General features: G+C 42.4%; 1 protein-coding gene across 3 annotated transcripts in view; it reads right to left on the bottom strand.

Moving 5' to 3' along the window:
• The window catches only part of LOC139375370 (unconventional myosin-VI-like), a 106538-nt gene that overhangs the window by 19737 nt on the left and 73418 nt on the right, over positions 1 to 13383 (bottom strand). For all 3 annotated transcript variants that reach the window (XM_071117092.1, XM_071117093.1, XM_071117091.1), the window contains exons 19-27: positions 12386 to 12424; positions 12188 to 12281; positions 11901 to 12031; positions 11711 to 11788; positions 11485 to 11614; positions 10211 to 10301; positions 9727 to 9877; positions 4467 to 4675; positions 4122 to 4200 (exon numbers count right to left, since the gene is read on the bottom strand). In XM_071117092.1, the coding sequence (XP_070973193.1) occupies positions 4122 to 4200; positions 4467 to 4675; positions 9727 to 9877; positions 10211 to 10301; positions 11485 to 11614; positions 11711 to 11788; positions 11901 to 12031; positions 12188 to 12281; positions 12386 to 12424 (1002 nt within the window). The remainder of the gene's footprint in view (positions 1 to 4121; positions 4201 to 4466; positions 4676 to 9726; positions 9878 to 10210; positions 10302 to 11484; positions 11615 to 11710; positions 11789 to 11900; positions 12032 to 12187; positions 12282 to 12385; positions 12425 to 13383) is intronic.

Raw genomic sequence — 13383 nt, 5'->3', positions numbered from 1 at the left:
AGGCACTGCATCTCAATGCTAGAGGCGTCACTAGACACCCTGGTTCGAATCCAGGCTGTATCCCAACTGGCCGTGATTGTGAGTCCCATAGGGCGGCGCACAATTGGCCAAGCATCGTCCGGGTTTGGCTGTCATTGTAAACAAGAATTTGTTGACCAAATACTTATTTTCCACCATAATTTGCAAATAAATTCATTAAAAATCCTACAATGTGATTTTCAGGATTTTTAAAAATTCTGTCTGTCATAGTTGAAGTGTACCTATGACGAAAATTACAGGCCTCTCTCATCTTTTTAAGTTGGAGAACTTGCACAATTGGTGGCTGACTAAATACTTTTTTTGCCCCACTGTAGTTGGTATGCCTGCTGGCAAGGTTGGTAGACTTTAGAAAAGCAGTTAATAACACTCACATTCCTTTCAATCTTTTACCCAGATTTTACAGAGATGCATAGAAGCACATTTAGTTTATTTAAAAAAAGGAAAATACAGCATAATGATTATGGCTCTGGAAAAGTTGTTTCAGGTTTTTGAAAAACGCATTCTCTAACTTCCGGATGGGGGTCCTAGCCCCCCTTCGGCCCATTGCCCAGCCATCCTCTGTTCCTTTGTGTCCACCAAAAATACATTTTTTCCCCAGATGTCAAAAGTGGTCTCCTGATGTGGTAAAGAATTGTTGTTAACTTAGAAAATCAAATTGAGTGGTTGAGAGGGAAACACAATGTTTTAACACGGGATTGGTGTTCCCCCCCCCACGGGACGGTTGTAAGCAACAAAAACAATTCCCAGGACATAAGCTTTCTGCCCATATCAGATGTCTAAATTCTTGTTAATCTAACTGCACTGTCCAATTTACAGTAGCTATTACAATGAAAGAATACCATGCTATTGTTTGATACAACATTTTGTACAGAAATGCAATGGTTCATTGAATCCATCTAAAACTTTGTACATACTCTGCTGCCATCTAGGTGCCAAAATCTAAATTGTGCCTGGGCTGGAAAAATACATGATGGCATTTCTGTTGCGTTTCAAAGATAGTTCAAAAAAATAAATGCATGTTTTTTTCTTTGTATCATCTTTTACCAGATCTAATGTGTTAAATTCTCCTACATCAATTTCACATTCCCACAAACTTCAAAGTGTTTCCTTTCAAATGGTGTCAAGAATATGCATATCCTTGCTTCAGGTCCTGAGCTACAGGCAGTTAGATTTGGGTATGTAATTTTTTGCAAAAATTGGATAAAAGGGGGGTACGATCCTTAAAAGGGTATTAATAAAACACATCATTTAGAGAACAAACATCGGTGGCAATACATATCTTACAGTAAAACTGTAAAGATTTTAATCTCAATGGTCAGAACTAGAAGCACAAGCATTTCTCTACACTCGCATTAACATCTGCTAACCATGTGTATGTGACAAATACATTTGATTTGATTTGATCAGGACAATTTTTCTAAGTAAGAGAACATTAAACATTTTTAACATTTAACCGTAATATCTAACAAGTAATATAACCTAACAATAGGCCTAGACAAGATCCAAAACATCTAAAAGTACACTGAATTCAAACATATTCAGTAATATAAATATTAAAGTAATGTCTTTCTACACAATATCACAACTATTGTTTCCAATCTATGAGGTAAACTTGATAAAGTATTCAATCATTTCACTGTGTATTTCAGATGGAGTCAAGCCATTAGAATGTACCAGAGGCCAACAAAATACACCCCATTCTGCAAAAAATACCGAACCCCCGGCCCAGGGGTGGCCGGCTACTGTATGTACTTGTGGAAAAATGTGATAAATGAGGAAGGAAGAGGATTGATGGAGATGGAGAGTTGAGAACAGAAGAAGAATGAGAGGAAAAGGGAAAAAAGGAGGGGGAAAAGGGGTCCCGAGGCTGGGAATAGAGGGTAGAGGAGGAGAGAAAGAGGGAACAGCATATGGCAATAGAAGACAGAAGAAAAGGGGAATACAGGGTAGGAGAGGACAGGAGGGGGAATACAGGGTAGGAGAGGACAGGAGGGGGAATACAGGGTAGGAGAGGATAAGGGGGGAATACAGAGTAGGAGAGGATAGGAGGGGGAATACAGGGTAGGAGAGGATAGGAGGGGGAATACAGGGTAGGAGAGGACAGGAGGGGGAATACAGGGCAGGAGAGGACAGGAGGGGGAATACAGGGCAGGAGAGGACAGGAGGGGGAATACAGGGTAGGAGAGGACAGGAGGGGGAATACAGGGCAGGAGAGGACAGGAGGGGGAATACAGGGCAGGAGAGGACAGGAGGGGGAATACAGGGCAGGAGAGGACAGGAGGGGGAATACAGGGTAGGAGAGGATAGTAGGGGGAATACAGGGCAGGAGAGGACATGAGGGGGAATACAGGGTAGAAGAGGACAGGAGGGGGAATACAGGACAGGAGAGGACAGGAGGGGGAATACAGGGAAGAAGGAAAGCAGAGGACTCAGTCTAGAGGGAGCAGGGTAGGTCTGGGAAGGAGAAAGTCAGCAGGAGTGATCCATCATCAGCCAGCGATGACCCACTGGGGAATCTGACGAATACCAAGACCCTGGCGGTCTCCCTGTGAGACCGGGGAGCAAATGACTTTCACTCAGCAGGAACAGTAGTGTAGCTCAGTTGGTAAATCATGGTGCTTGCAAAGCCAGGGTTGTGGGTTCGATTCTCATGACTAAGTCGCTTTGGATAAAAGCGTCTGCTAAATGGGATGCATTAGGTTGGAAGAAAATAATATACTTACATATATACAGATTACATTTGTAGAGATATCAGTACAACAAACACGACTGGGAAGAAATCAATCCATTGCTGCTCCATAGTAAGAGACTGCTCCATAGTAAGAGACTACAGGCTGCTCCATGGTAAGAGACTACAGGCTGCTTGCTCCATGATAAGAGACTACTCCATAGTAAGAGACTACAGGCTGCTCCATGGTAAGAGACTGCTCCATAGTAAGAGACTACAGCTGCTTGCTCCATGATAAGAGACTACTCCATAGTAAGAGACTACAGGCTGCTCTATGATAAGAGACTACTCCATAGTAAGAGACTACAGGCTGTTCCATAGTAAGAGACTACTCCATAGCAAGAGACTACTCCATAGCAAGAGACTAGTCCATAGCAAGAGACTACTCCATAGCAAGAGACTACAGGCTGTTCCATAGTAAGAGACTACTCCATAGCAAGAGACTACTACATAGCAAGAGACTACTCCATAGCAAGAGACTACTCCATAGCTCCATAGTAAGAGACTACAGGCTGTTCCATAGTAAGAGACTACTCCATAGCAAGAGACTACAGGCTGCTCCATAGTAAGAGACGACTCCATAGCAAGAGACTACAGGCTGCTCCATAGCAATAGACGACAGGCTGTTCCATAGTAAGAGACTACTCCATAGCAAGAGACTACATGCTGCTCCATAGTAAGAGACTACAGGCTGCTCCATAGTAAGAGACTGCAGGCTGCTCCATAGTAAGAGACGACAGGCTGCTCCATAGTAAGAGACTACAGGCTGCTCCATAGTAATTGACTACTCCATAGCAAGAGACTACTCCATAGACTACTCCATATTAAGAGACTACTCCATAGCAAGAGACTACATGCTGCTCCATAGCAAGAGACTACATGCTGCTCCATAGTAAGAGACTACATGCTGCTCCATAGTAAGAGACTACATGCTGCTCCATAGTAAGAGACTAAAGGCTGCTCCATAGTAAGAGACGATAGGCTGCTCCATAGTAAGGGACGACAGGCTGCTCCATAGCAAGAGACTACATGCTGCTCCATAGTAAGAGACGACAGGCTGCTCCATAGTAAGAGACGACAGGCTGCTCCATAGTAAGAGACGACAGGCTGCTCCATAGTAAGAGACGACAGGCTGCTCCATAGTAAGAGACGACAGGCTGCTCCATAGTAAGAGACGACAGGCTGCTCCATAGTAAGAGACGACAGGCTGCTCCATAGCAAGAGACTACAGGCTACTATCAGGCAAAAGGGTCAATATGTGATGAAGTGGGCAGTGTTGGAGTGTCTTGTAGGAGGAGAAGGGTAACAAAGCTCTCCTTTTCCACAAAAAGGTCACTTCATTGGGGTCACAAACCTGCATAATCTTCTTTTCTTCCTCCCTCCTCTTCCTCTCCTCCTCCTCCTGCTTCCTCTTATGCTCCATCTCTGATTTCCTAATGAGAGGGGGCAGGGACGACAGAGGTGGTTAATGCTCGTATATGGCAAAGCGCCATGTTACTTTAGATCACAGATGGACATGCCTCTGCCTGATCAATGTTCTCAATAACATGATCAAACCATGAACCACGTATAAGCTCAGTCTCTGAGCATCAACTCTGGACATATCCTGTTGGGGGTTTCTTTAAAATTGAGAGGTCATCATGCCAATGGCACCAACCAAAATATGAAGGGCTGCTTTTATGTTCCGGCCTCCCCTTACTTCTTTCTGTCGTTCTCCTCCTGCTGCCGTTGCTGGTCGTCCTCCTCCCTCCTCTTCCTCTCTCTTTCCATCTCCTCTTCGATGCGCCGCAGCCTCTCCATCTCGTCTTCCTCCTGCTTCTTCTTCTGCATGGAGGAGAGCAGCTGCTCCAAGCTCTTCACCAGCCCCTGGTACTCCTGGTCAATCTCCTTCCTGGTCATCACTGTGGCCTAAAGGAGGGGGCATAGGTCAAAGGTCATAGGAGTGGTGTCCTAGGCCTATTCCCCCCAAAAACAATAGGCTAAAACCAGAATTATTTGGACCTGTCTGTCATACAGTATGTCATGGTCAGTATTATAAACATATACAGTGCATTTTGAAAGTATTCAGACCAGTTTACTTATTCCACATTTTGTTACGTTACAGCCTTATTCTCAAATGGATTAAATAAAAAAAATTCCTCATCAATCTACACACCATACCCCTCAATGACAAAGTGAAAACAGGTTTCCTCGAAATGTTTGCAAATGTATTAAAAATAAAACAGAAGTACTTTATTTACATAAGTATTCAGACCCTTTGCTATGACACTCAAAATTGAGCTCAGGTGCATCATGTTTCCATTGATCATCATTGAGATGTTTCTACAACTTGACTGGAGTCCACCCATGGTAAATTCAATTGATTGGACATGATTTGAAAAAGGCACACACTTGTCTATATAAGGTCCCACAGTTGACAGTGCATATCTGAGCAAAAACCAGGCCACGAGGTCGAAGGAATTGTCCGTAGAGGTCCGGGGCAGAATTGTGTCAAGGCACAGATCTGGGGAAGGGTACCAAAACATTTCCGCAGCATTAAAGGTCCCCTAAGCAAACAGCCAAGACAACGCTGGAGTGGCTTTGGGACAAGTCTCTGAATGTCCTTGAGTGGCCCAGCCAGAGCCCGGACTTGTACCCGATCTAACATTTCTGGAGAGTCCTGAAAATAGCTATGCAGTGATGCTCCCCATCCAACCGGACAAATCTTGAGAGAATCTGCAGAGAATAAATGGGAGAAACTCCCCAAACACACGTGCCAAGCTTATAGCGTCATACCCAAGAAGACTGTAAGGCTGTAATCACTGCCAAATGTGCTTTAAAACTTCTTAGGCCTGAAATCCCGTTAACGGGATCGATGCGACAACAGCCAGTGAAAGTGCAGGGCGCCAAATTCAAAACAACAGAAATCTCATAATTAACATTCCTCAAACATACAAGTATCTTATACCATTTTAAAGGTAATCTTGTTGTTAATCCCACCACAGTGTCCGATTTCAAATAGGCTTTACAGTGAAAACACCACAAACGATTATGTTAGGTCAGAGCCAAGCCACAGAAAAACACAGCCATTTTTCCAGCCAAAGAGAGGAGTCACAAAAATCAGAAATAGAGATAATATTAATCACTAACCTTTGATGATCTTCATCAGATGACACTCATAGGACTTCATGTTACACAATACATGAATGTTTTGTTTGCTAAAGTTCATATTTATATCAAAAAATCTCAGTATACATTGGCGCATTATGTTCAGTAGTTCCAAAAACATCCGGTGATTTTGCAGAGAGCCACATCAATTTACAGAAATACTCATTATAAGTGTTGATGAAAATACAAGTGTTATGCATGGAACTTTAGATACACTTCTCCTTAATGCAACCGCTGTGTCAGATTTCAAAAAAGCTTTACGGAAAAAGCAAACCATGCAATAATCTGAGAACGGCGCTCAGAGAACAAATACAAATATACGCCATGTTGGAGTCAACAGAAGTCAGAAATAACTTAATCAGAATGCACTCCCAGGAATCCCAGTTCCACAATAAATGTTTGATTTGTTTGATAATGTCCATCATTTATGTCCAAATAGCTACTTTTGTTAGCGCGTTTGGTAAACAAATCAAAACTCAAAGCGCGTTCACTAGTTGCAGACGAAATGTCAAAAGGTTCCGTTACAGTCCATAGAAACTTGTCAAACGATGTATGGAATCAATCTTTAGGATGTTTTTAACATAAATCTTCAATAATATTCCATCCGGAGAATTCCTTTGTCTTCAGAAAAGCAAAGGAACGGGAGATACCTCTCATGTGAAATGCGCGTGACCAGCGCGTGACTGCTGCCAGACCTGACTCATTCCCCTCTCATTCAGCCCCCCTTCATAGTAGAAACATCAAACACATTTCTAAAGACGGTTGAAATCTAGTGGAAGCCTTAGGAAGGGCAACATGACCAATATCCCACTGTAACTTCAATAGGGGCTGAGTTGAAAATCGACCAACCTCAGCTTTCCCACTTCCTGGTTGGATTTTTTCTCAGGTTTTTGCCTGCCATATGAGTTCTGTTATACTCACAGACATGTTTCAAACAGTTTTAGAAACTTCAGAGTGTTTTCTATCCAAATATCCAAATAATAAGCATATATTTGCAACTGGGACTGAGGAGCAGGCAGTTTACTCTGGGCACCTTATTCATCCAAGCTACTCAATAATGTCCCCCAGCCATAAGAAGTTTTTAACAAAGTACTGAGTAAAGGGTCTGAATACTTATGTAAATGTGATATGTTTTTTTTTTTTACATGTCTAAAAAACTGTTTTTGCCTTGTCATTATCAGGTATTGCGTGTAGATTGATGAGGGGAAAAAAACTATATAATACATTTTAGAATAAGGCTGTTAATCATTGGTTATGATTCCCAATATGTGCTACTACCGTCCCCATTAACACTGCTGAGCGCACCGACTAACACAGGCATTTGAGATAGTCTTTTCAGTGTATGGGGAATATGCCAAAAGTAACATCCAATTCCCAATATCCCAGAATCTCATTTAATTAAACTTTTTCTCATTTAATCCTTGTTTCCTATACAAGTGGTGTAATTAAAACTGTCCGATTCCAGGAAGTGAGAGGGGCAGCCCTCCGCAGTGGGCCTGGCAGAAATCCCCTTGTCTGTTTAGGGTTGTGATACCCTCCAGATCTATTCAATAAGCTAACCAGAGAGACATCGACTCAGAGCCCCACCGCCACCTGCTACCCTGGTCACCTCGGTGTCACACCCTGTCTATCAGTGGGGGGTATAGGGTGGATTGATTTCCCTGACGTGGTTCAGACAGACACCACAGGGGGAAATGACAAGCTGACTGACAGCTATTGTTTATGACTATTGTATAATTCAGCTAGCGATGCTACGCTAGGCCCTTAGCGATGCTACGCTAGGCCCTTAGCGATGCTACACAAGGTGCGTCATAAAGGGCTAGGAATAGCATCATTAGCTGGTGAACACAGAGCAGATGCCAATGGGCTAACAGAGGAGCGCAGGGTCGGGCAGATGCACAGAGGTGACTGAACTAGGGAGCGAGGGAGACAAAAAGAGGAGACTAGAAACATTTGCTCATGTGGAAAATGTTCTGCTCGGATGCCAGTCATCTAGTCTCCCGAGTGGAGACTGATGTTTCTAGCAGAGGGAGAGAGGGGAGTGTTCGATTAAATGGACAGGAAAAACACAGTATTTCTCAACCTCTTTCCCTGAAGAAATACACCCAAAATGATGTAAAGTTTGGCAACTCAAATGAGAAATGAAACAGCAGGGACTGTAAAGCAACACAAAACACACACACACACGATAACATAAGCACTACACACACACACACACACACGTACACATGGATTTTGTGCTGGAGATATGTGTTAGTGGAGTAGGGGCCTGAGGGCACACACTTAGAGTGATGTGAAATCGGTTATGAATGCATTGTAATGTTTTTAAAATTGTATAACTGCCTTAGTTTTGTCGGACCCCAGGAAGAGTAGCTGCTAATGGGGATCCATAATAAATACAAATCCCTTACCATATACCGACTGATGTTTATAGCAGAAGAATAGAGGGGAGAACCATTGCCATATTTAGCCATATTAAAGGATTACGGATCAAAACAACCCCAGGAAATGGCTCCCTGACAAGATGACAGGGAGATGAAATGAGATTAGAGAGAGATGTGATAAAATCAGTGGGATTAGATTAGAAAGTTAAGACATATTAGGGTGTGTTCGTAAATTCACTCTCGTAAATTCAGAGCGTTGTCAGATTGTCCGTTCGTAAATTCAGAGCGTTTCGCTCTCGGAGTGTTCAGAGCCACACTGGACGATCTGGCCAAAGAGTAGGGTTGATCCGAGCGTTCTGACCTAACAACGGCAATCAAGCACCCAAGCGAACTGGCTAAAGTTAGATAGCTTGATAGCTACTTCCAGACATAAATGAGAGAACTCACTCTGGATATTTTTCTTACCCTAGCAGAGCTGGTTAGGCTGTTCTCATGTTATCCAGAGCGTTGGTGACTGTAACTGTGCTGCTGGCAACAATTTAATTATGTTTTTTTTTGCCAAGGTTTACTGACACCGGTCATATTCAACGGGGTGTTGAGCGTTCGTAAATTCATCAGTTATTCCGAGAGCGAATTTATGAATGCACCCGGAGTCACCCTGGCCTCCTTGGTGTAGGATGAATTATTTGACCCCCAAGTTTTCTGAGCAATTTCAATTTTTATTGTTCGACATAAAAGTTTGTAAAAACACAAGCAAACCAGCTCCAAGTTATTTTAATTTTGGAAATCTGTTGCAAAGTATTCCCACGCATAATAGAGTGATATGTGTATACAAATTAAGCAAGGTTTGAAATTATGTGTTAGGCAAATATCTCTTTGGGCTTCTTGTGGTCAATTTGCAGTATACAAATTATTAGTAATTATGTTCCGGCTCCCTGACAATCCACTCAAGAAAAAATTGTTCTGCCATAGACGCTGGGTCCATTTTATATTTCCCCCACTAATGGCTAAAGTCCTAGTACAGTCCAAAAACATGATTTTCCTGTGCTTTATATGTATTTACACACACTGAGGTTGAAATAATACTGTGAAATTGTGAAAATTATGCTAATGCCCTTTCAGTATAAGAGTTGTTTGAAAAGACGGTCTGACATTTCAGCCTGTTTTGGTCTTACCAGGCAGTAAATTAGTTACAAACCAAGAAGAAAAGCCTCTCTGCCAATAACAGCTAGTTTTCAGTTATCCCCACTCAGACAACTCCCAGACAGTCCTAGAATTTTGCTAACAAGCTATTTTTTATTATTTTTGACCATTTTAATTGTAAACTAAATCACAGTAATGTGTTTAATTGTTAGTCAGAAATGATTTGATTAGGAATGGGGCAGGGGAAGCTGATCAAAGATCTGTGCCTAGGAGAGCCCTCCTCACCTTGATATTGGCCATGAAGGTGTCGATGGAGGCCCCCAGCTCCTGGACCTGCTGGGCCATCTCCTGCTTGCCCTCCTTCAGAGCACCCACCACCTCGTTGAAGCGTTCCATACGCATCTTCAGGTTACGCACCTTCACCATGCCGTCGACGCTGTGGCCGTATGAGCCCACGCGCACACACGTTAGTGTGAGCACGCTCGCACGTGCACATACACACGTACATACAGTCAGAATACCATGATAACAAAACAATTCAAAAAGCCATCACCCGGATGGATGCATTCACCAAAGCAATATATATTTTCCAAATGCAATACGGTGACGAGTCACGGCTGAGCTCTCCAGATTGATTTGAACTTCTAACTGCAGAATGTGGAGAAGCCATCAAAAGGCACAGAGTGTGAAGCACTTTTAAACAAAGATAATGTGTGTGTGTGTGTGTGTGTGTGTGTGTGTGTGTGTGTGTGTGTGTGTGTACACCCACCGTGGCTTATGTTTCTTCTTACAGAGCCACATGCGGACGGTCTTCTGAATCTTAATAAGGGCAGAGGCACGATACTTCATCTTCTCCTTCACTGGGGGGGGGGATAAATTGTCATATCTAGTCAACGTAGTATTGTCAACATATCCTACATTACTCATCTCATATGTATATACTGTTCTATACCATCTACTGCATCTTGCCTATGCCGCATGGCCATCACTCATCCATATATTTATATGTACATATTCATTCATCCCTTTACATTTGGGTGTATATGGTAGTTGTGAATGTTAGATTACTTGTTAGTTATTACTGCATTGTCGGAACTAGAAGCACAAGCATTTTGCTACACTCACATTAACATCTGCTAACCATGTGTATGTGACCAATACATTTTGATTTGACTTGATATTGGGCCAATTCACACAGAGATAAAGCCACACACAACTCTTAATAGGGATATTAAGTTAGATTGTTTTGGGGGAGGGGAAATAAAATGGAAGAGCAGCCAGCCATCACAATGCATATATCCTCAGATACGGGATATCCTGACGGTGAAAAAAGCAGGTAACTGATGGACCGAGGCAGTCTACAGTTATTACTTACAACGTGATATCATTGATTTGATACTTTACCCTAATAAGCACTGCCGATGCTGCACTTTGTTAAATGGGAGAGAAAATCAATATAACTTGGCACGGAGGGTAATGGTCCAAGGAACTGCTTTTAGTGTGAAAGATTGCCTCGAGCAATAGAAATGTGAAACATAAGAACTATGGTAGTGGAATACAGCTGCCGGAGTGTGGTAATCAGAGTTCGACTAAATGGAGGGGGGAAAACTATTTCTCAACCTCTTGCCCTGTGAAGAAGTAGAGGCAAAATTATGTAAAGTTATGAAAAGTTTAACAAATCCTGACTCAGCAGAAATCATTTGAACTCTTTTCATTATATTGGCTGTTTTGTTTGAGAAGTTAGTTCGGTCTTTTCCACCATTTTAAAGCCCATGTAGGGACTGACGCTGCAAATTAGCTCAACCTAAAACATGACGCTGCAAATTAGCTCAACCTAAAGCATGATGCTACAAATTAGCGCAACCTAACACATAACGCTGCAAATTAGCTCAACCTAAAGCATGAGGGTGCAACGTGTCAATCTTTTCATTGTATCGGTCCCTAACAACTAAATCCATTATTATTGTTAACTAGGAGGAGTGCTATTGTTCGACAGTACATTGTCCAGCTCAGTGCGAGTATGAGTCAGGGGTGTTGACGTACATTTGATGACAGAAAGGGAGCACCACTGGACCTTCTTCCAACGGCTGACGACCAGCCACTGGTTGACCTTCTTCACCAGCTCTGCCAGGTGGTCTGGGTCCGACTTCATGATCTGGTCAAACTCCGCAAACTGATCACGAAGCAGGACATCAAGAGAATTACTCTAGGTCATTTGGCCCGTATGACATTCATGCACATTAAAAAGAGAGCTGAAAGCAGTGCTTACCTTCCCAGGGCGGAAGAACACTCTGGTCAAACCAAACTTGTAGTCATTCTCATTCAGCCCCAGCGCTTTGAACAAAGCCTGCAGAGGAACAAGAACAAAAACCCCAAGTCAAAGTCTTCTAAAAGTATAAACATCTGAATAATACAAGGTTTATATGAAATGGAATGCTGATCTTGGGGGAGCCACCCACCTTGCAGAAGAGCCTGGGGTCCAGTCGTGTGAGCTTGTCAGGCATGTACTGTTTGTACATGTTGTAGAGCTCATGGAAGGGAGCTCGGGAGGGGAAGCCTCCCTGCATCAAGTCCAGCACTGACACCATGCCTGGTGAGGAAAGGGGAGAGAATGGTGTTTGTGTACGTGTGTGTATCCGTAGTAATCTTTATAACGGATAATGAACAACTGCATTTTAAACTTTTTTTCCCCGTGAATATGTTAATAATAGTTCTGCGAGTATGATCTTCCTCTTCTAGCCAATACCTGAACACTGCAGCTGAGACAGAATCTGGGCTCCTTCAAACTGGTGGCTCACCATCTTCAAGTTGGGTTTCACACAGCGAATGAAGCTGGAACCCTTTGAAAGACAGGTAAAACATATCTATCAGATGCAATCTGAGTTCAGTTGATGACTACCAGTGTGAGAGAGAGGACATCAGATATGGCGACACAGATACTCACAGTGCCTCGAAGCTTCTCCAGAAGTACATTCAACTGGGTCTGTGAAGGCAGGCAGAAAAATAAGCTTGTTTAATACTTAGTCTGAGTCCCACCACACTGCACAACAAGGTCCTTAGGAGCACTTACAAACAAATTGGTAATATATTTGACGTTGCACATTTAAAACTGAAAAGAACATTAGTTATAATGCTGACATACCCAATAGAAAGTAAGACAGGTGAGGGATAACAGCACACAGAAAGACAAAAAAGATCCATGCATGACTCAGGAGGATTCTGCAGAAGCCACTTCAACTAAATTGAATGTTTTCACAAATGATATAAAACATTTACTGAAACTGTGCTATGTAGATACTTTTATGCAACACAAGATAATGACTGTATGTAAGACCCAACTTGGCAATATTTCACTGGTGATAGTAGAGATTAATATTTTAAAACATATTCAAATAAAAAAATATAACTTACCTATGTTACCTTCCTCACAGCATTGCATTGGAATAGATTGCCTCACATTGCCTAACTTTTCTAATGTTATTTGATGTTTTATTAATAAAAGCATATCTGTTTGTAATCAAACTGAATAGATCCGTCTTGCTTTTTTCTCTACAATGGTACACTCAGGTAATTTTTTCATGTCTTATGTGATGAATTATTAATAAAAGCGTCAACTCAAGAATCCCCACACACAAACAGACCATACAGGAAGACAGGTGGTGGAGGAGTATGATAGGAAAACAGCAATGGGTGCTGTGTGTGCGCATCTACTGATGCAGTATTGGGTTATCGAAACAATCAACAATGACAGAGATGGCCGCCTCGCTTCGCGTTCCTAGGAAACTATGCAGTATTTTGTTTTGTTTACGTGTTATTTCTAACATAGGTACCCCAGGTAATCTTAGGTTTTATTACATACAGTCGGGAGGAACTACTGGATATAAGAGCAACGTCAACTCACCATCATTACGACCAGGAATACGACTTTCCCGAAGCGGATCC

The sequence above is a fragment of the Oncorhynchus clarkii genome, chromosome 19, assembly GCF_045791955.1.
Source record: "Oncorhynchus clarkii lewisi isolate Uvic-CL-2024 chromosome 19, UVic_Ocla_1.0, whole genome shotgun sequence".
NCBI classification, from domain to species: Eukaryota; Metazoa; Chordata; class Actinopteri; order Salmoniformes; family Salmonidae; genus Oncorhynchus; species Oncorhynchus clarkii.
The sequence above is the reverse complement of the archived record's forward strand: the minus strand, read 5'-3'. Positions and strand labels throughout refer to the sequence as shown.